At 50.2% G+C, this 21,897-nt stretch overlaps 2 protein-coding genes and 1 long non-coding RNA gene across 8 annotated transcripts in view; 1 reads left to right on the forward strand and 2 right to left on the reverse strand.

Annotated features, from left to right (window-relative positions):
- FAM234A (family with sequence similarity 234 member A) overlaps positions 1 to 16,242 on the reverse strand; it is a 36,395-nt gene extending 20,153 nt beyond the window's left edge. Inside the window, exon 1 of one of the 2 annotated variants that reach the window (XM_025417203.3) lies at positions 15,988 to 16,242. The gene's annotated coding sequence lies outside the window, so the exon portion shown is untranslated. The remainder of the gene's footprint in view (positions 1 to 15,987) is intronic. The other variant, XM_025417204.3, reaches the window with a different exon arrangement.
- A 2,392-nt stretch (positions 16,243 to 18,634) lies between these two features.
- Positions 18,635 to 19,253, reverse strand: LOC112640645 (uncharacterized). Its single transcript, XR_003124122.3, has 2 exons — positions 19,123 to 19,253; positions 18,635 to 18,912 (listed from the first exon to the last, which is right to left on the reverse strand). It is a non-coding gene; the product is annotated as an uncharacterized LOC112640645 (long non-coding RNA).
- The window catches only part of LUC7L (LUC7 like), a 35,772-nt gene continuing 32,990 nt past the window's right edge, over positions 19,116 to 21,897 (forward strand). Inside the window, exons 1-3 of one of the 5 annotated variants that reach the window (XM_025417211.3) lie at positions 19,118 to 19,250; positions 20,025 to 20,095; positions 21,057 to 21,151. Coding sequence is in view for 4 of the 5 variants with exons in the window: in XM_025417213.3 (XP_025272998.1) it covers positions 19,760 to 19,851; positions 20,025 to 20,095; positions 21,057 to 21,151 (258 nt within the window). In the remaining variant the exon portion in view is untranslated. Of the gene's footprint in view, positions 19,251 to 19,612; positions 19,852 to 20,024; positions 20,441 to 21,056; positions 21,152 to 21,897 lie in introns of those variants that run through there. The other 4 variants (XM_025417215.2, XM_025417213.3, XM_025417216.3 and 1 more) reach the window with 4 other exon arrangements.

Below are 21,897 nucleotides of genomic sequence, written 5' to 3' on the forward strand. Positions count from 1 at the left end.
ATAAAATATTAACAAACAAACACAGGACATCTTTTCGTTTTAGGGGAGGTAGGTGGGAGTAGAGGCAGAGGGACAGGGAGACAAATCTCAAGCAGGCTCCACACTCAGCGGGGAGCCCAATGCAGGGCGCAGGGCCACACCATGAGATCATGACCTGAGCCAAAACCGAGAGTTGGATGCTTAACGGACAGATCCCCTCCAGGGCCCCAACACACGGCACCTTTAAGCAAGTGCATGGAAAGGTCTATTACTGGCAGAACTGGTTCAATGACCACTTGTGATCGATTACAAGACATTTGATGGAGATACGCACTGTGAATAGCGTGTGTTGTGAGTCACAAAATCACAGAACATTCCGTCAAACTCTGGAACCTGTATATACTTTGGGGCCATAGGAGCTGATAGTTTTATTTATAATCTTGTAAACTGCTATTTATGTATGAAACAAAGAGGAAAACATATGGGGAAGGGGTTGTGTTGACAGAGAGATTCTTTACTGTGTGACTGTTCTTCAATGTAAACATTTTTAGTACAAACTTAAGGGCATCAAGTAAAGTAATACAATCCCACGGAGTGTCCGCTGCCAAAGACAAAAATAAAACCAATCTCGTTTAAAAAAAGAGAAAGATTATTAGCACCCAAATTAAAGAACCCTGAATATGCATCCAAATGGTCTAAAATACGAAAAACTGTCGATTTTGAAGCTGGGTCTGGTAGGCAGTTCTACCTCCTTTGTGCCTTGCGGCTTTCGGCAGACGTGGTAACGAAGGCGGGATCTCCTCGTCCAGCTACGGGTTTCTCACTGGGAAGGTGAGGAGATGTCTGTGGAGAGCCCACTCCATGCCCCTGGCCACTGTCACCACATCCTGCGCGTCTACTTTCTCCAGACGCCGGGACACCAGACCCGGCTCGCTCGCCGCCTCCCTCCTGTGAAACGTACTGCCTCACGTCTGGAGCTGCCCAGGGCCCAGCGGGCCATGCATGACCTTCCGAGAGCCTGAGCTTCTGGAAGCAGCACAGGCTCTGCGTGAAGATCCCCAAAGCCTTCCGGTGAGGTCTGGTGAGCTGCCACTCTCAGGAACGGCCTCTGTCAGGGTGCTTGACGAAGCGCATCCCCCTCCCACTGGTGGTTTACAGGTGATTCAGGTGGCCTGGAAATGAATGCTTTTACTCAACAGTCACATATACATTTATGTTTTAAAGATTTATTTGAGAGAAAGAGAGAGAGAGACTGCAAGTAGGGGAGAGACACAGGGACAGAAAGAATCTCAAGCAGACTCCCTGCTGAGCGTGGAGCCCGACATGGTCGCACGACCCTGACATCACGACCTGAGCTGAAACCAAGGGTCAGAAGCTTAATGGACTGAGCCGTCCGGGCGTCCCTGCCACATCCATAGTTTTCACAGGTGACTTTTCACATATGGTTAAGTCCTTGTGGTCTTAGGTATCTGGTAACTGATCCACTTTCCTTTGCTGTTTATTTTGAGATTACGGGTATAGAGGAGGTTGCAAAGATTACCCTGACAGGGGATCCCTGGGTGGTGCAGCGGTTTGGCGCCTGCCTTTGGCCCAGGGCGCGATCCTGGAGACCTGGGATCGAATCCTACATCGGGCTCCCGATGCATGGAGCCTGCTTCTCCCTCTGCCTCTCTCTCTCTCTCTGTATGACTATCATAAATAAATAAAAATTAAAAAAAAAAAAAAAAAAAAAAAAGATTACCCTGACAGGTCTGGTCTTGCCCTCCAGCCAGTGTCCCCTGTTGTCACAGCACAACTACAGCATCAAAACCAGAAAACGGTTTTTCTAAATGGCGGGTGCCATTTTATCGTGTGCAAGCACTTGTGCGTGTCAGCATACAGAACCATTCCAACACAAGTCTCTCTGGTGTGAGCTCTTTAGAGTCATACCCACCAAGGCCTCCCCGCCATCTCTAACCTCTGGCCATCACAGATCTGTTCTCCACTTCAAAAATTTTGTCATTTTGAGAATGTTATGTAAACAGTCACAGTGCCTGAACTTCAAAACTGGCTTTCTTCACTCATGATGCCCCTGAGGTCCACCTACGTTGTCCATTACTTTTTTTTTTTCCAAAGATTTTATTTATCCATGAGAGACACAGAAAGAGGCAGAGACACAGGTAGACGAAGAAGCTGGCTCCATGCAGGGAGTCGATGCAGGACTCGATCCCGGAACTCCAGGATCACGCCCTGGGCTGAAGGCAGGTGCCAAACCGCTGAGCCACCCAGGGATCCCCTGATCCTTTTTCCATTATACAGTGTTCCACTCTGTCCATGGTTATTTTATTTTTAAATTATTTATTTATGTGAGATAGAGGGAGAGGGTGCACATGCATGAGTTGGGGGAAGCTACAGAGAGAGAGAAAGAGAAGCAGGCTCCCCGCCCCCCTCCATCAGGGAACCCAATGCAGGGCAGGATCCCAGGACCCTGAGATCATGACCCAAGCCAAAGGCAGCCGCCCAGCCGACCAAGCCACCCAGGTGCCCCCAGGTCCCTAGTTATTTTCTTAGTTATTCCTCCTTTTTTTTTTCCCTAAGATTTTATCTATTTATTCATGAGAGACACAGAGAGAGAGCGAGAAAGGCAGAGACACAGGCAGAGGGAGGAGCAGGCTCCATGCAGGGAGCCTGATGCAGGACTGGATCCCGGGACTCTAGGATCAGGCCCTGGGCCGAAGGCAGGCGCCAAACCCACTGAGCCACTCAGGGATCCCGAGTTACTCCTCTTTTGATTAAAGTTTGCATGGTTTATCTTTTCCTATCCTTTCACTTTCAATCCACCTGTATCATTAAATATATACGAAATATTATTTATCCAAGTAATCCCTAAACACAACATGGGTCCTGAACTCATGACTCTCAGATCAAGAGTCATACGCTGTTCTGAGCAAACCAGGGCACCCCACAAACCATCATATTTGAAGTAGGTTTCTTTCAGACAGCATATGGGTCAACTTTTTTTCTATAAATACACTCTAACAATCTTTTATTTTCCTTTTTTTTAAGATTTATTTATTCATGATAGAGAGGCAGAGACACAGGAGGAGGGAGAAGTAGGCTCCATGCTGGGAGCCCGACAAGGACTCGATCCGGTGATCGTGCCCTGACAAAGGCAGGCGTTAAACCGCTGAGCCACCCAGGGATCCCCCAGACATTTTCTTTTAAGGAAATCATTGATATGCTAGGCCTTTAATCTGCCTTTTTGTTTTGTTGGTTCCCTGTCTTTTGTGTCTTGTTTTTCTCCTTCCTGACTTCCTATGGTTGCTTAACGTCATGTAGAATTCTAGTTGCTTTGGCGCTCGCGGTTTGCTTAGATTGAGTGGCTGCTCTGGGTATCACATTAGACACACTTAACTTATCACAATGACTGGCGTCAGCATTTTACTGACTCAGACAGAAGCAGGAAAACCTTACATCCCTGTGTCCTCCGACCTCCTCCTGGACAGCCCCTTCCTCCACAGACACTGAGAACCACAGGAGTGTAACACATCCTGCTTCAACCACCAAACATGACTCAGGAAAGTTTACTGGATTTACTCATAGTTTTGCTTTTTCTATTTTTTTCTTCCCAACACTCCAAGACCCCTTCTACCATTTCCTTTCTTTCAAGAATTTATTTGGGATCCCCAGGTGGCTCAGCAGTTTAGTGCCGCCTTCAGCCCAGGGCGTGATCCTGAGGTCCTGGGATTGAGTCCCACATCAGGCTCACCGCATGTTGCCTGCTTCTCCCTCTGCCTGCATCTCTGCCTCTCTCTCTGTGTCTCTCATGTATAAATAAAATCTTTTTTTAAAAATAAAATAAAGTGTATGTAACAGAAGAAATGAGGAGCACCCGGCTCAGTCGGTTGAGAGGCCGACTCTTGATTTTGGCTCAGGTCACGATCTCTAGGTCATGGGTTTGAGCCCCGCATCAGGCTCTGTGCTGGGTGTGGAGTCTCCTTGGGACTCTCTCTCTCCTTGTCTCCCGTCTCCCTGCTCACACGCACTCTCTCAAAATAAATAAATAAATCCTAAAAAAAAAGAAAGATTCTCTCTCCCTTTCCCTCTGCCCCTCCACCCCACTTGTGCTCTCTCTCCCCCTCTCAAATGAATAAATAGAAGTGAGTTGACTAAAGAAAAGTACTACATGAAATGACTCTATAGGTAAGCTGCAAGTATGGCAGAGGTCCTGAGAGTGGTTGGTGAGTGAAGTCTGGAGGAATGCAGATGGTGGAGCAGAGAAGCTGGAACCCTCCGCCGTTTACCTGTCCCAGCTGAGATTTGCTCTCCTGAAACCAGCCCCTGATCCAGATGCTGTGGAGTCTTCCAAGTGTCTAAAGAGCACCAGTGAAGAAGCCGTATCAGGTGATTTTCACGTGCTGCTCACAGGCCTGGACGGGCCCTTCAGTGGCCCCGAAGAGCCTAACCCTAATGCCTTCCTGTTGCTAAGTCTGCCTGGAACATCCTTCCCTTTCAGGTCGCATCCATCCCTTAAGGCCCACTGCAAATGCATCTTATTTAATGAAGGCTTTTCTGATTTTTCTAACCAAATGTGACCCAAAGGCCGTCAATGTTTCTGGCTATTTGTGGGGAGTGGGGACGTCAGTCACAATTTAGGAACACTGATTTCCCACATAATCTAAGTCACAAGGAAGGGCACAATCCAGGGGAGTGGCTGGGCCTGGAGGTCCACCCCCTGTCTGGGGCACCTTGGCCATATTACCTACCCAGTCTCTCTGTATGCAAAGTCCTTGCTTGCCCAAGAGATTTTACCAAACTAGGTAGAAAGGGATTTTGTTGGCAAGATATTAGACAGTATCCAGATTCATGGGAAGGCTAGAGCAACCACACTCAGGACACAGGTGGATGACTAGAAACGCTAGGTGGCCAAGATCACAGTGAGGCCATGGTCTGAGCCCCCCTCAGACAGGGCTCCCTGGCCCCTGCCTCACCTCCCACCACCCCTCCCAGGGCAGGCGGGGCCCCCCTTCAAATTGTGGGCTTTGCAAGAACCCTGTACTCTCAGGTGGAGTGTTCCAGGTGCAGCCAGTACCCCACACCTTCACCCGTGCTCCAGAGAAGTCTGGAGACAGCAGCCGACACATAGCACAGAGTCCTATAGAAAAAGACAGCCAGGGGACCCTTGGGTGGCTCAGCAGTTGAGCGTCTGTCTTCAGCCCAGGGCGTGATCCTGGAGTCCCAGGATCGAGTCCCACGTCGGGCTCCCCGCAGGAAGCCTGCTTCTCTCTCTCCCTGGGTCTCTCACGGATAAATAAATAAAATCTTTAAAAGAAAGAAAAAAGAAAAAGAGAGCCAACACTATCCTAAAGGAAGAACTTCTTTTAAATGTAGAGAAATAACATGAAAATGTTACATCCAGGTTTCCTAGTCCTGCAGGCTGACCACCTAGCTGCCCGAAGACATCATGTTACACTGTGAGCAACGCCAAAGGCCAGAGACCTCATCTTGGGCAAAGTCTGACCTCAGAGGGTTATTTTTATATTGGGGTCAATAATAAAAAAATTCTGAAAAATAAGATAAAACTCTGCCTTGTAACATCTTTGACAATTCAAAAGTCTTCGTATCGCAGGGGTGGCAGGAGGACCAGGCCACGCAGAGGAGACACAAGCAGCTACCATGACCACACGAAGAAATGTGCCCCTGGGGGAGGGCAAGACCCTCTTAGACGGAGGGTTCGGGTGCAGGGTGTCCCAGGACGCCGCAACCCTGGGGCCTGATGGCTAGAGGCTGGCAGGCAGCTCAGACCCCATCTCTGTGAAGAGCAAGTTGTCCCTGCATGTTTCTGTAGGAGTCACCGGCTCACTTCAATTACTTGTAACAATTTATTTTTCTGTTTTTAATCATTAATTGAGTTCCAAGACTTAGTCCCAGTGAAATTACAGATACTTTATAACATACAGATAAAGGATACTGTGATCCTTCCCCAGAGGTTTCCTGTCTTTGAGAGGAAACACACCGGAGTCCTATAACTTCATCTACCTCAAAACCAACTGAGGTGGGCAGATGGAGAGAGGTCAGCCCACGGCTGTGGGCCCCTCAGAAGCTCACAGCAGCTGCACCCAGGAGCTCTTCGGGGAGTGACGCTGCGCTGGGGCACTGGGGCTCTGGGGCGAGGCCAGGGCGCGGGGGGGCCGCGCTGGCCCCTCTGTCCGACGGTCAGCTCCGCACCTGACCGAACCGCGGCTGCACAAATCCAGTTGCCGCACAGACGCACATGTGAGCAGCACAGCTGAGCACGTACAGGCCGGCGAGGCAGGAGCGCGGGGCTGCGGCCCATCAAGTGCGCCAATGGCCGTTTCCTGCCTCCGATAAGACACTTGAAGGGCACGAGGACAGCTCCGCACAATTTTTGTGACATCTTAAGAGTCTATAATTAGTTCAAAATAAACAGTTAAAAAAAGAAAATGAAAAAAAGAAAGCTTCTGGCGGGAGGCCGGGTCAGAGCTTCTTCCAAGCGGAGAGGGAGAACCAGCCTCCCAGCGGGCAGCCCTGGGCGGCGCCGAGGAGACCTTAGTAGAAGCTCTTTTGTTCCGGAGGCAGGGAACTCTGTGTGCTTTGTTTTGTTTTTGGCAGAATGTCAACAACCACGGGGTTCTGTGGTAACTGGAAGGCATCTCAGAGAACAGCCAAACCCCCGACAGGCTACAATTCTCTTTTTCACAATAATGACCGGCCTCCTGAAAGCCGCCCTAGCAATCATTTCCCTTCCCACTGTGGAAAAGACAGACACTCGCAGTTCGTCAGCATAACTCGCTTGCAATCACAGCCCCGGACACCAGAGCACAAAGCAAATGCCAGAGTTCACTGGGGTCACGGAAGTCCAAGGGCTCCCTGACGCCTAGGCGCCTGATGGGCTGGGAGTCTGCTCTGCTAAACAGCCTCTACGCCCTGCCCTGGAGGGCTTGCTTCAGAAAACGTGTGCCCTCCCAAGACACAGCTTTGACCAGAAACGCCCTCTGCGGGCCCAGGTAAGACTCCTGGAATGACAATCACCAGCCACCACGGAAACCCAGCTACAGCAGAGGCTTTCTGTTAAAACACAGGACCAAAAACAGGCCAACCACCAGAAGTTGCCTCCAACCTATGGTTAACCTATTATGACTTACGAGTGGATGCCCAGACCCAGAACTTTCACTTTCCCATGCTTACCTGGGATTCTCGGGGCTCTTTCTGGTGCAGAATGAGAAAACTTTCAAAGGAAAGAACACGAAGAATGTCTTTCCAGATGAAGTCTACCCCGACTGGACTCCCCACCTGGCTTTTTCAGTCTCGGCTTCATACGTACCCGAACACACCACAGGGTGTGTTCTTTACCCTTTTGTCTAAAACCACAACTTCTGTTAAGTTCCCCATAAAGAGGGAATAAGAGAAATTCAAAAGGTATTTTGCCTCTGATAACACAATGAAACCTCTAGAATCAAGAGCCTGGAACATCCCTGACACTGTGTGCATGTTTATGCATCAGTCCTCATCTGCCAGCGGAGGAAAGACCCACAGCCACAGGTCTGTGGCTTGAAATAGGCACACCCACCTAACAGAGGCTTCTGCAAGTCCCCCCAGGACATGATGTGCACCTGTGCCTTAGAGACATTAGATGTGAGAAGAGAGCCTAGTGGACTGGTACCATGTTTTTTTTTTTTTTTTTTTTTTTTTTTATTTATTTATGATAGTCACAGAGAGAGAGAGAGGCAGAGACACAGGCAGAGGGAGAAGCAGGCTCCATGCACCGGGAGGCCGACGTGGGATTCGATCCCGGGTCTCCAGGATCACGCCCTGGGCCAAAGGCAGGCGCCAAACCGCTACGCCACCCAGGGATCCCGACTGGTACCATGTTAACCCCAAGTCAGTTAAGTCCAAAAGGGGAACAGTCCATATCTATGAAATTAAATGAACACTTTCCAGCTACCAAAATGGAAGGAAGAGCTTTTCATCTAACATAAAAGCTGTTACGATATAAAAGGTGAAGAAAAGACAATACAGGAAAAGGGTCTTGATGTAAAGAGACACGCACCCAGTACCTGTTTGGATCCGCTCTGGCCTGGACCAGAAAATAAGCCAACACGATTTGGAGGCAGGCATTGACTGGGATTTTCTCCCATCAATTCTGAGTTGTTAATGGGAAAACTGAAAGTCCACTTTTTAACTTAATGTAAAATAAAGAGAAATGAGAAATGTTAACAGATAAGAAAGAAAATGTATGAAAAGATGTGACTCTTAAGGACAGGTGGAGCAACAGAGGCACACGGCCCATGCGCATGGCTTCCCTGCACAGGACTGACCTGCTCCAGGGAGCTGCAGGAACCAGACACCCAGGCACTCAGCTTCCCCGGGCGTGCCCGCCAAGGCCACCAAAGCTGCCACCTTTGCCACACTGGCCACACCTGTGGCGCCAGGGTGCAAGCTCCAATCATGGGTGAGGATAAAACCAAACAGTTCACGTGGATCATCAACATATCAAGGGGGCAGGAATACCACCACCTGTTTGCAGAAGACGCAATCACAGCCCCAGACACTGGAGCACACCGGACCCAGGAGCTCTTTGGGGAGCCCCAGACACCGGAGCACACCGGACCCAGGAGCTTTCGGAGCTGTTTCTCCGAAAGCTCTTTCCCAACAGTTTGCTAAGTCAGAACAGAAAAATTAGAAGTCTCACTCTAATTATTAATGGATTAAGAAAGTATAAAAATTGTAGCAAGGGCAGAAAGAAACCCATTAGGACGAGTAACCAGCAATTCTACAGACATGGAAGTTGGGGGGAGGGTCCAGTTTTTTAAAGTAAACTTTGATCCTTTTTTAAGAAATTATTTTTTTTTAAGATTTTACTTATTTATTCATGAGAGACAGAGAGAGAGAGGCAGAGACACAGGCAGAGGGAGAAGCAGGCTCCCTGCAGGGAGTCCAACGCGGAACTTGATCCGGAACTCCAGGATCACGCCCTGGGCTGAAGGCGACGCTAAACTGCTAAGCCACCCAGGCTGCTCTAAAAAATTATTCTTATTAAGATTTTACTTATTTATTCATGAGAGACACACAGAGAGAGGCAGAGACACAGGTAGAGGGAGAAGCAGGCTCCATGCAGGGAGCCCAATGTGGGACTTGATCCCAGGACCCCGGGGTCATGCCAGGTGAGCTCAACCGCTGAGGCGTCCCATAAGTTTGGTTTTATAGGACAATTTTGAGAATAACTTGCTAAGATTTATCTCTGTGAGGGACAAGGTCCACTTCCCTTGGCCCAGAAGCTACAGCATAGAGAAAGGAAGGCTTCCCAGCACCCAGAGGAGATCTACTTGCATTACCCAACCTACTAGAGTGACAGTTTTACAAAGGAGGACATTAATCAAGGGTATCTGCAAACTTAAATAAACAAGAGAAAGAAAGTGTGCCTCATGTTAGACATGAGAGAGTGGGAGGGTGGTGCATTTCAATAGGCAGAGGAGAGGAGAGAGCAGATGAGCTTTGGGGTGGGGTACGGGGGGGAGGCAGAGACCAAATCTGAAGCAGCTCTGAGCTCACGACCCTGAGCCAAAATCAAGAGTAGGACACTTAACCGAATGAGCCACCCAGGGGCCTCCAGATGAGCTTTTTATTTTATTTTCTTTTTAAAATTTATTTATGCTAGTCACAGAGAGAGAGAGAGAGAGAGGGGCAGAGACATAGGCAGAGGGAGAAGCAGGCTCCATGCACCAGGAGCCCGATGTGGGACTCGATCCCGGGTCTCCAGGATCGCGCCCTGGGCCAAAGGCAGGCGCCAAACCGTTGCGCCACCCAGGGATCCCAGATGAGCTTTTTAAATGAAGAAAATAGGGACGCCTGCAGGGCTCAGCGGTGGAGCACCTGCCTTTGGCATGACCACGGAATCCCGGGATCGAATCCCGCATTGGGCTCCCTGCAGGGAGCCTGCTTCTCCCTCTGCCTGTGTCTCTGCCTCTCTCTGTGTTTCTCTCATGAATAAATAAATAAATCTTTAAAAAACAAAGAAATATGTAGGGAAAACTTTGGGAAAATCTTGGATTATAGATGGACTTTAACATCTAACTTCACCAGTCATGGAAACTGAAGGGACCTGTCATTAGATGGCTTAAAAAAATGAAAGGTCACCTGCTCTTGGCACAGTATTCTTAAAGTCTGGGTGGGAGTAGACTTACCTCTTTCTGCTGGGGAAGTCTTGCCCTATTCACACTCCATTGGATTATCTTTCCAAAAGGTAAGATTTATATAAAATAGAATATGCAGGTGCCTGGGGGGCTCAGTTGGTGAAGCATCAGCCTTTGGTTCAGGTCACGGTCCCAGGGCCCTGGGATGGAGAGCCCCCTCCCCCCATCGGGCTCCCTGCTCAGCGGGCAGTCTGCCTCTCTCTCTCTCTGCCCCGGCTCCTGCTTGTGCTCTCTCCCTCTGTCAAATAAATAAATAACATTTAAAACACACACACACACACACACACACACACACACACACACACACTATGCTGCATCTTGTCACATATTCACTAGGCATTTGTGTTTTCTGACCTGTGAACTACCTTTTCCACTTGGCTTGTGCTGTGACTGGACCACACACTGGTCCTCCTGCCACAGCTGGCCCAGCAGCAAGCCTTAGGAAGTTCTGGGTGAGCACTGTTGACCTGGGTCAGCCACCTTCCACATCAGAGCACTCGGATACCCCCAGGGCAGATGGAGAGCTGTCATAGGGCAGGAGGACTCTGCTGTTTTCACTGGGCAAACACAAACGTCAGTTCAACGGGGTGAGAGTGGTCTGTGGGCACTTACCTGGACTAGAAGGCAAGACGACACACAATCGTCCTCTGTACTTCAGGGTCTCTGGTCACTAATCAATCTTAAAGCAAGTGGGCTCAACTGCTGGTCCCTCAAGCTGGCTGTTATGCACACACAATCTTAAAGCAAGTGGGCTCAACTGCTGGTCCCTCAAGCTGGCTGTTATGCACACAAATGGGTATGAATGTCTTCCACCTGAGGAGGAACCGCATCTGTCATGGCCAAGAGCAGCCCAAGTATTCGAACAGCAGTTCAACATGGGGTATTTGAGAGGCACCCACGTATCCTAGTAGGCAGCAGTGAATTTTTGGCTGAGCAGAGCAGAAGCCATGCCAGGGCAGCTATGTGTTCTGTTGCTTAGGGATGAACAACTATTTCCTCTCTTCACCAAGAAAATAATCTACAAAGAACAGGCCCTTAATTATCTTTTATATCAGAACAAATGTTAAGGTCACAGTTCCTGGATAAAGGCAAGTGTATCACAGTGCACAGCCGGCACTCATGAACCTCAGCACAAAGGTCACTTCCTTTACACAAGTGTAAAGCGTAAAGTGACCGAGGCGTAAAGTACCTCCTAAGCATAAGTCAAGGATGAACATCTATCTGCCTTTTGGACAAGTAACTACTACATAGAATAACTGTTATAGTTGGTCCAGAAAATAGCACAGAGTAGCCTTTTTCCTGAATTCTAAGGCAGATTTTATTTCCTTTGTCCACTACACCACTGTTACTTCTTGTCCTTACACTAAGGGAAGGGGGTGGAGGGGGGAGCAAAAGCCCTTGAAAAGATAATGCATAACTCTTACTCCATCACTTTGGCCAACTCTGCAAGACCAGTAGGTCTTAACTTTAATTTACTTAATTTTTATCATTGTTTATTTTTTGAAACCTTTTGTCACGTAAATGTTCAAATGTTCGTTAAGCGTAGAGCCCCCCAGCCCCACGTACCCGTCACCCAGGTTCAACAATTACCCACACATGGCTGACGTTTGACCCTACAGGCCCACGTACCTCTTCTCCACACCCCACCTCCAATCTTTTAGAACTGCGGCTGGATCTGTCAGAGTCTGTGCTGTTCACTTAAGAATCAGCACTCGTCTCTCTCTTTTTTTTTGACATCACATCCAAACAAGCTAAGCTCCATTATAAACTATACAAAGAGGGACGCCTGGGTGGCTCAGTGGTTGAGCATCTGCCTTCGGCTCAGGGTGTGACCCGGGGTTCGGAATCGAGTCCTGTATCGGGTTCCCTGCATGAATACATAAATAAAATCTTTAAAAAAATAAAGCTTAGAAAGAATGGGAACAAAATTCATTCAGTTCATAAAGACCAGTTTTGAGTGAGATTAGATGTTTTCAAACATCCAACAAACCCTATGGATTCCAGCGTTTGTCCCTGTTAACTTAGCTCCACCCTCCAACAGCCACTGCTTTAGGTGGTGTTCTTACGACTTCCCACTTGGGTTTCTGGAGTCCAATTTTCTTTCCTCAATGCTGCAAGAGACATCTTTCTAAAATATCTTTTGAAAATGTCATTCCCCTGCTTAGAACTCCCGAACTTAAACCCTTCAGGACTTTAGAACAAAGCTCAGACGCGCCTCTTGCCCACCACCTCTAGTGTTGCATCTCCCCAATCCTGCGTCCAACACATGCTCCCCGGTCACACTGTGGACCCTGTCCTCTGCCCTCCTTCCAGTAACCCCGTGTGGCTTCAGAGCCTGTGCTGCCTGACTCCTGCGTACACAGCTCAGGACTCACTGAGCCACTGCTGAGACCTACCCTCAGACTGTGAGGAACCTCCAGCTACACTAGTTTTTATTGCCTTTGTTTTCCCAGGACAAAGCGTAGTGCCTGGCATAAAATAAACACATCCACATGTATGAATAAATGTCCGAATCTTGCTTTGCTCTGCTCATGTTTTCTTGGAAGAGTAATTTATTAATGAATTTATTAACCATTTGCTTGAAATCGACAGCTTGCAAAAAGCAGTTGACTTTTATTATTTTTTTAAGCTTTTTTAAAAAATTTTTTATTTATTTATGATAGTCACACAGAGAGAGAGAGAGGCAGAGACACAGGCAGAGGGAGAAGCAGGCTCCATGCACCGGGAGCCCGACGTGGGATTCGATCCCGGGTCTCCAGGATCGCGCCCTGGGCCAAAGGCAGGCGCCAAACCGCTGAGCCACCCAGGGATCCCGCAGTTGACTTTTATTTATTTATTTATTTATTTATTTATTTATTTATTTATTTATTTATTTATTTATTTTATTTATGATAGTTACAGAGAGAGAGAGAGAGGCAGAGACACAGGCAGAGGGAGAAGCAGGCTCCATGCGCCGGGAGCCCGATGTGGGGTTCGATCCCGGGTCTCCAGGATCGCGCCCTGGGCCAAAGGCAGGCGCCAAACCGCTGCGCCACCCAGGGATCCCTGCAGTTGACTTTTAAAACCTGATTATAAATAACGGTATAAATCACTTGTGGGGGTCACTTTGACTCCGTGACATGCATTCTCTCTAGTAATAGCACCTCAACTTCATGCATGTTCACTGTAGTTCTGGTGGGACTGATTCATCCTCACTTTGGGGAGGGCCCCTTACCCTGGTCTAGCTAACTAATTAGAGCCCAAACGAGCATTAGGTCCAGAATTCAGCTGGAATGATGGGGAATAGGCACTATTTTCCCATAGGACTGTTAAGTGCAACAGTGGTTTTTTTTTTTTTTTAATTTTTATTTATTTATGATAGTCACAGAGAGAGAGAGGCAGAGACATAGGCAGAGGGAGAAGCAGGCTCCATGCACCGGGAGCCCGACGTGGGATTTGATCCTGGGTCTCCAGGATCGCGCCCTGGGCCAAAGGCAGGCGCCAAACCGCTGCGCCACCCAGGGATCCCGCAACAGTGGTTTTAAAATATGTTCACAAACTCTTTGATGTACCTCCCTTCAAAGGTGAAGTCTTTTATACTTAATGCTGACAAGTAGAACATGGCAGGTGTCACAGAATCAGAATTCCAAAGCTAGGCCACAGAAAGCACTGTGGCTTCCATCTTCCTCTCTGCGGGAACACCACCACCGCGTGAGGACATGGGCCCCACAGAAAGGCCCACGGAAAGGCAAGGGAATAAGGACTCTTGCCAACAGCCAGCTAGGACCCGAGGCCTCCAGTCATCGGTCATGTGAGTGTATCCTCTCGAATCAAACCCAACAGTCCCAGGCCAGACTTCACATGACCAGTCCCAGCCAATGTTTTGGTTGCGACCAGATGAATCTCTCAACCAGTCACGTCACTAAGCTACTTTTGAATTTCTGACTGACAGAAATGGAGATAATAGATGTTGGACATTTGGGGCCTGAGTGGCTCAGTCGGTTAAGTGTCCGACTTGATTTCCACACAGGTCATGATTTCTGGGTCGTGGGATCAAGCTCTGAGTTGGGCTAGTGCTGGGCATGGAGCCTGCTTGAGACTCTCTCCCTTCCCACTTCTAAATAAATAATAAATGTAGGATATTTTAATATCCCCATTTAAATATCGCCCCCATTAAATTTTGTATTGATTTTTACGCAGCAGCAAAGTAAATAAGTAGGTAGGATGGAGGCAGGAACCTAACAAAAATCGCAACACAGCAATAGGGCAAAGAGGTGGTATGTGAGAGGATGGGGGTCTGAGAAGATGCCCCCTCCATCACCAAGTCCTGATGATCTCATTAAGCCACTGGCCCCTCTATTATTCTTGGTCCTCTGAACTTTCCCATATGAAAGCCAGTGGAGTTCTTCATAGGTTGAGTTAGTTTTAATGGATTCTTGACACTTGAAGCCAAAAGCACTCCAATCAGTGCAACAAGGTCCAGAGAGCTGGTAAAATGCACAAATAAATGTCCACTTGATATTTGGTTCATTTCCATCTCATCCCTCCCTGCTCTGTATTCTGTTTATTATCTGTATCCTTCCACAGAAATGGAACCCCTTGAGGACTGGGATTCTGTTTTGTGGAGTGCTACATTCTCAGCACCCAACGCCATGCCTGGCACCCCACAGTCACTCTGTGTGTGATGTTAATGCAAAGTGCGCTAAGTGCGTGCTCCCTGTGAGGTTGCTGCAACCAAGGAAGTGGTGCAATCTGGCAGTGGCACCAGAGACACCACCAGCCAATACCTGCAGAGGAGTACCTCACACGGGCTCCTTGGCTGCAATCCCACAGCTGCCGAGAACCCCAAAATACCCGCAAAGGCCTCCTCTGGGATCTCGCCACCCGCCCGATGACCATCAATTCGCGGGGAGCAAGAGGCTCTGAGGGCAACCCTAGGTTCCCTTGCCCTTGCTCAGTGAGCCAGGATAGGTGTATGTGAGCGGTGGCCCCCCGGTGTATGTGAGACCAGTAGGTGTATGTGAGGCCCCCAGGTGTATGTGAGGCCCTGCAGATGTGAGGCCAGTAGGTATATGTGAGGCCCCCAGCTGTATAATGAGGCCCCCCGGTATATGTGAGGCCCGCAGGTGTCTATGAGGCCCCCAGTGTCTGTGAGGCCCCCAGGTGTCTGTGAGGCCCCAGGTGTCTGTGAGGCCCCGCAGGTGTCTGTGAGGCCCCGCAGGTGTCTGTGAGGCCCCCCAGGTGTCTGTGAGGCCCCGCAGGTGTCTGTGAGGCCCCCAGGTGTCTGTGAGGCCCTGCAGGTGTCTGTGAGGCCCTGCAGGTGTCTGTGAGGCCCCCAGGTGTCTGTGAGGCCCCGTAGGTGTCTGTGAGGCCCTGCAGGTGTCTGTGAGGCCCCCAGGTGTCTGTGAGGCCCTGCAGGTGTCTGTGAGGCCCCCGCAGGTGTCTGTGAGCCCCCCCCCCCCCGTGTCTGTGAGGCCCCCGGTGTCTGTGAGGCCCTGCAGGTGTCTGTGAGGCCCCCGGTGTCTGTGAGGCCCTGCGGGTGTCTGTGAGGCCCCCGGTGTCTGTGAGGCCCTGCAGGTGTCTGTGAGGCCCCCGGTGTCTGTGAGGCCCTGCAGGTGTCTGTGAGGCCTCCCGGTGTCTGTGTGGCCCCCCCAGGTGTCCGTGAGCCGGCGCCCAGTGCGAGCGAACCTCAACTCTGCCGTCCACCGTCCCGATGAGTGGCCGCGGGGAAGCGTCCCGAGGGGCCTGCGGGAGAGGGCTCTCAGGCGCCTTAAGCTAACTGCAGCAGCCAGCAGTGCGGCACCGTCAGAAGCACGAACAGTGAAGGTTGGCTTACCTACGGCGCGGCCAACGTTTCCTGCCCGGAGTCCTGTCTCTGGGGAAACGGAGGCTGGAGCTGGCGGTCACCGGACCCCGTGCTGCGGGAGTCGGACCTGCTGGCCCGCCGGCCCCTGCCCCTGCCCCTGCGGTCGCCTCTCCACCCGCCCGCTGCGGAGGGGGGCGGGCAGCGTGGGCGGGGTCCCTCCGGGGTGCAGTCTCCCCGCGGCGGGTCGCCCGGGCCGAGAGGAGTGGCCGCCGGGGAAGGGGTGGGGCCCCGCGCGAGCCCCGCCGCGCGCACGCGCAAGGAGGACGGGGCCGCGCTCACTCACCTGCGCCGCGCGCCCCGGCCCCGCCCCCAGCGTCACTTCCGGCCGGCGGGCGCGGCGGCGGAAGCGCGCGCAGAGGGAGGGTTCCCGTCCGCCGCCTGGGCAGCGGAGCGAGAGGCGGGCGGGCCTGGGGTTGTGCGGAGCGGGCTCGCGGGGGACGGCGGCCGCTGGCCTCCAGGTGGGCCTTCCTGCCGCCCTCTCTCGGCTTGCTGGGCTTGGCGTATTTTTTTTTTTTAAGATTTTATTTATTTATCCATGAGAGACTGAGATACCGAGGGAGAGGGAGAGGCAGCTCCCTGCGGGGGGCCGGATGGGGACTCGATCCCGGGACCCCGGGGTCACGCCCTGGCCCAAGGCAGCCGCTCCACCGCTGAGCCACCCGGGCGCCCAACATTTCGGGTCTTTTTTTTTTTTTCAAAGATTATATTTACTTGAAAGAGAGCGCGCACACAAGCAGGGGGAGGTAGTGAGGGCGACGCAGGCCGCCCGCAGAGCTGGAGTCCCGACCTGGGGCTCCACCCCGCGCCCTGGGACCGGGCCCTGAGCCATCCAGGGGCCTCCTTAAGGTTTTGCTTTTAACTGGGTTTAGGACAGATTTAGTGTGGTCAGGAAAAGAAAAGGCAATGTGGTTTCTTCATGTAGGTGACCTAGTGCCATTTATTGAGTTACTTGCTCTTTTCCCCGGCAGTGTACAAGGGCACCTGCCACATTTAAAAAAATCTGGATATGCGGGGGTAAGGGGGGGAGGCTTAAAAAAAATCTGGGTAGGGGATCCCTGGGGGGCCCAGGGCGTGACCCCGGAGTCCCAGTATCGAGTCCCATGTTGGGCTCCCTGCACGGAGCCTGCTTCTCCCTCTGCCTGTGTCTCTGCCTCTGTGTGTCTCATGAATTAATAAATAAAATTAAAAAAATAAAAGGGTCTCCCCTCCACTATGGTCCTTTGGTATATTAGTGTTTCTTTAGAGGCCTGACTGCCCCAAGGTCTCCTGGCCAGACTTTAGGACCTAGAGATGTCTCCAAATTCTGGGCCTCATTCCTTTAGTGCAAATACAGGGGAAGAGAGCACTATTCTCCCCAGTACCTAGGCAGCTAATCCAAGGCTGTAATCACTTGGCCCTCTCAGAGAAAAAAGGGAAGTTTTACTTCTGGATCAGACCACAAATAAATGGCTACGGGTCTAATGCTCATAGTAAGCGAAGGGTCTAAGGAGAAGAGGACTTTTTTGCAGGAGCATGGGGAAATTGAGGGAATTTCCTGACAGATTCTCTCTGGGATCTTTATTTTCTGTCATTATTTCATTGCTATCTCCATTTTTGTGCTGGTGCCACACAATCTCAATTACAATATCCTTATAATAACTCTGTGATATTTAGTTGGACAGATACCTCCACCTTTTTGTTATGTTGAAAAGCTTTAGCCATTCTTTCTTCAGTAAAACTTTACAACTGGGACAAGTTTCACCAAAACAAACCCATAGGGGTTTTCTGTGTCTCTGTGTGTTTTTTTTTTAAAGATTTATTTATTCATGAGACAGAGAGAGAGAGGCAGAGACACAGGCAGAGCGAGAAGCAGGCCCCATGCAGGGGGCCTGATGTGGGACTCGATCCCCCAGACTCCAGGATCATGCCCTGGGCCAAAGGCAGGTGCTAAACCACTGAGCCACCCAGGGATCTCCTACACTGTTGAGTTTTATAAGTGGCTTGCTGCACAGAGAGAAAGGACTGGTCTGCTTTACTATATGATGTGTAAGCCTTTGGAGGGGCGTGCTGGTGTGGAGGCATGCAGTCAGGAAGAAGACACAACTGTGTGCCGACAGCCCCATAAGGTGGTTCGCTGTCCCCACGGTAAAAATGGTCCACCGTGGGGATCCCCAGGTGGCTCAGCGGTTTGGAGCCCGCCTGCAGCCCAGGGCCTGATCCTGGAGACCCAGGATCGAGTCCCACCTCGGGTTCCCTGCATGGAGCCTGCTTCTCCCTCTGCATGTGTCTCTGCGTCTCTCTCTCTCTCTCTCTCTCTGTGTCTATCATGAATAAATAAATAAATAAATAAATCTTAAAAAAAAAAAAAAAGGTCCACCGTCCGGGGGCTGGGGCTCTACACGAGGGTACACAGCCAGCCTCCCACGTGGCTAGCGCCAGAAGAGCGCTGGGAGATGGCGGGCTGTGAGCTCACAGACGGACCCCTACGGAGGGCAGAGCAGCCTCGATGTGACTCACAAGTCCTATGAGCCGCAGCCTCAGAACCCCCGTTTGACAGTAGAGAGGAAACTGAGTCTGAGAGTAAATGGCTCCATGGAAAGCAACACAGAAGACTTACTCATTTTGCACAGTCTGTATCTTATCCTATTTCGGTTTATTTTATTTATTTATTTATTATTTTTTTTTCCTATTTCAGTTTAGTCCCAGTAGAACATCTAGGTCTTGGGCCCAAGAACAGGATCAGGGGTGGGGGACGCCTGGGCGGCTCAGCGGTTGAGCTTCTGCCTTTGACCCAGGCCGTGATCCTGGGGTTCTGGAATCGAGTCCCACGTTGGGCTCCCTGCGTGGAGCCTGCTTCTCCCTCTGCCTGTGTCTCTGCCTCTCTCTCTGTGTGTCTGATGAATAAATAAATAAAATCTATATAAAAAAAAAAAGGATCAGGGTTGGGACTTTTCTGGGGACAACTCGCTTGGATTAATCCGGCCCCTGGAGTTTTGAGCCCTAGACCGCCCCCCCACCGCAGAAACTACATTTCCCAGCAGGCTCAACGCCGTCCCTGACGCATTTCCTCCCGGCGTCCCCCGCGGCGGGAAGGAGCCGAGTGGGCTCGAGGCCGACGCGACTAACCTTCGTCGCTGCCGCCGCGCCGAGAGGAGCCGTCGCGGCCGTCCCTGCCGCCCTCGCCCCGGCCATCATGTCCGCCCAGGCGCAGATGCGGGCCCTGCTGGACCAGCTCATGGGCACGGCCCGGGACGGTGAGTCCGGGCGGCCGGCCGGCGACGGGTTGGGGCGGGAGTGAGGCGAGGCCGCCGGGCGGCCTAAGGCGGGGGCCGCGACCGTCTGCGTCTGCGCCTGCGCCGGACGCCCCTCCCCCGCGCGCCGACCGCAGGCGCCGGGCCTTTGTCTGAGCCGCCGGCTTCTCCGTCGCCGGCGGCGCGTCCCCGACGGGCTGCTCCCTCGGACCCCGAGCCGTCGGCGGGGCTCCAGCCCCCTCCCCTCGCGGGGCTGCGACTTTCTGCTTCTGGGCCGCAGACCGCGGGCAGCCGGGGGGCGGAGCTCTTCCGAGGCTGCTCGGGGAGGAAGCCTCGTGCCGCCCGAGGCAGCCGGACGGGCCTCTGCAGCAAGGGCAGCTGCGCACTGAGCTGCTCTAACGTGGGCTCCTGCCGGGTGCCTCCCAGCCCTCTCCCCTCCCGCCACACAGGACAGCCTCTGTCTAGCTAGTACTTGGCAGCGTTAGGGAGGTCGTGCCACGACGGTTGTAGGGATGCTGGTTGTCTCAGGAGAACGCGGTTGCGCCTTTGCAAACTGTAACCTGCTGTGGTTTGTGTTCCTCTTTCCGATCGAAGCGATGAAGTTGTAAGTTCACACTGGCACATTCGCAGGGCTGTGCAGATCCTTCGCACTCTATTTCATAGGCGAATAAGTGCTTTTTTAGCTTTCTTTGTATATTGAGTTGCTTTTGAATTGCTTCCCATATTTTTATTTCATACAAACTGAACAATTGTGGCCCCTCTATTTTATTTATAAAGGTTCAGTGTATCTTTGCCTGCCTACATCAATCTGCAAGGGAGTTGCAGAAAAGCCTCATGTTCATCGAGCCGTGAGTCACAACCAATTTCTAAGCTGTTATAACAAAAAAAGTGTTTGCTTTTTTTTCACAAATAACTTTTAAAAGTGTAGTTTAGAAAGAAAACATTTTCAATAAAGAGACACGACATTAATCCTGGATGCTTGGGAATCCTAAAATATATTCCTCCTCTAGTATTACACAGCTCTGTGTATACAGAGATTAGCTTTAAAATTTGTCACATTCCACTTTGCCTTTACTTTTATGTATCATTCCCCTGACTTCCTTACTGCAGGTTGGGCAAGAAAACTTTTCCTTTAAAACTTTTCAACAGCGGGCATAAAATTCTGCAGCTGAGGTCTTGAAGAATGCAGATGGGTACAGTATGTGTTGGAACTCACAGTGTGTATTGACTAACCTAGTTCCCTTTTTTTTTTTTTTTTTTGGTATTGTCTTGTTAAAAGTGACTCCCAGGTGCCAACTCTCTTTTTTAAGGGTGGGGGTGAAGGGGATAGGAAGACTAGGTTTAGATTATTTATCAGTCAGTGGTAGAGTTTGAAAGCTTTCTTCTTCATGTGATTTTGGGCAAAACCCTGCCTATGCATTTGTCCATAGCAAACGATTAGATTAATAATGTAGCTTCTCTTGGTGGACACTACCCTAAGTCATACGTGGTGATTCATGGCCCTCTGATTAGCATGGGATTTGGTATCATTGCCCACATGTATGTGTGGGGTTAATGGCCTTGGTGCTCAGCTCTTCAGATTCCTTGACTTCTTTGGCACAATGACGGAGTCAGATCTCATTAAGTGTGATTCTTCATGATACATTTAGCATCAGACAACATCCGTATTCCGCTCCAGTCGTAAATATCTCTAGATCAGCTTTTCATTGTATTTGGTAGTCTGCCAATCATCCAGGTGAATTGTACCAGATATGCTTTGGTGTTTAACGTGATAATATTGTCTTATTTAAAACCACAAATAAATTTCAGGAGACGAAACCAGACAGAGGGTCAAGTTTACAGATGACCGTGTCTGCAAGAGTCACCTTCTGGACTGCTGCCCCCATGATATCCTGGCTGGGACGGTAGGTGTATTCAAGGTTGGGGGAACATCATAGAACAGAGATGGGCACTGTGTAAGCAGTGACGGTTGAATTCTATTTTCCTTTACCAAACAGAAATTACCTACTGCCTTTCAAATGACTGATTGTTGGTTTGGTGAAATTTTATGTTATTGGACATACTTAACTGCTATAAAAATTCTTTCTGTAAATTGTCAGATTTTTGTAGAATCATTTATATGAAGGTATTCACAACTTAAGTCGTATGAGTAGTGTCATTTGGCCAAACCAGATCAGCCTATCGTTGCTTGAAAATTCTGGGTTGGTTGGTTGGTTTTCACCTTGAACGTATGCTAATGCTAGACTTTTGATCTAACAAAGTACGTTTCTTCCCCCAATTCTTAGATTTTTAATAAATCACTTGCGTATAATGCTGAGTTTTAAGTGTTGTGTTATGCTCCTCTTTCGAGGAATCGACACATGATCCAATGAATATAGGCACTTAGAATTTCATGTTCACTTGCGATGAACCAAACAGATAAATGTTAGTTTTATGGAATGTGCATTTATTCAAAATCAAATAGGACTGAAGAAGACTAAAGGGTAGAGAATTATCTACAGTGATTCAGCCACTTACAGAAAAGGAGTCCTGTAAAGACCACCACCGGGGCACCTGATTGACTCAGTTGGTTGAGCGTATGCCTTTGGCTCAGGTAGTGATCCCCTGAAGTCCTGGGATTGAGGCCCACCTCAGGGCTTCCTGCTCATCG

The sequence above is a fragment of the Canis lupus genome, chromosome 6 (assembly GCF_003254725.2).
Source record: "Canis lupus dingo isolate Sandy chromosome 6, ASM325472v2, whole genome shotgun sequence".
Classification (NCBI taxonomy): domain Eukaryota; kingdom Metazoa; phylum Chordata; class Mammalia; order Carnivora; family Canidae; genus Canis; species Canis lupus.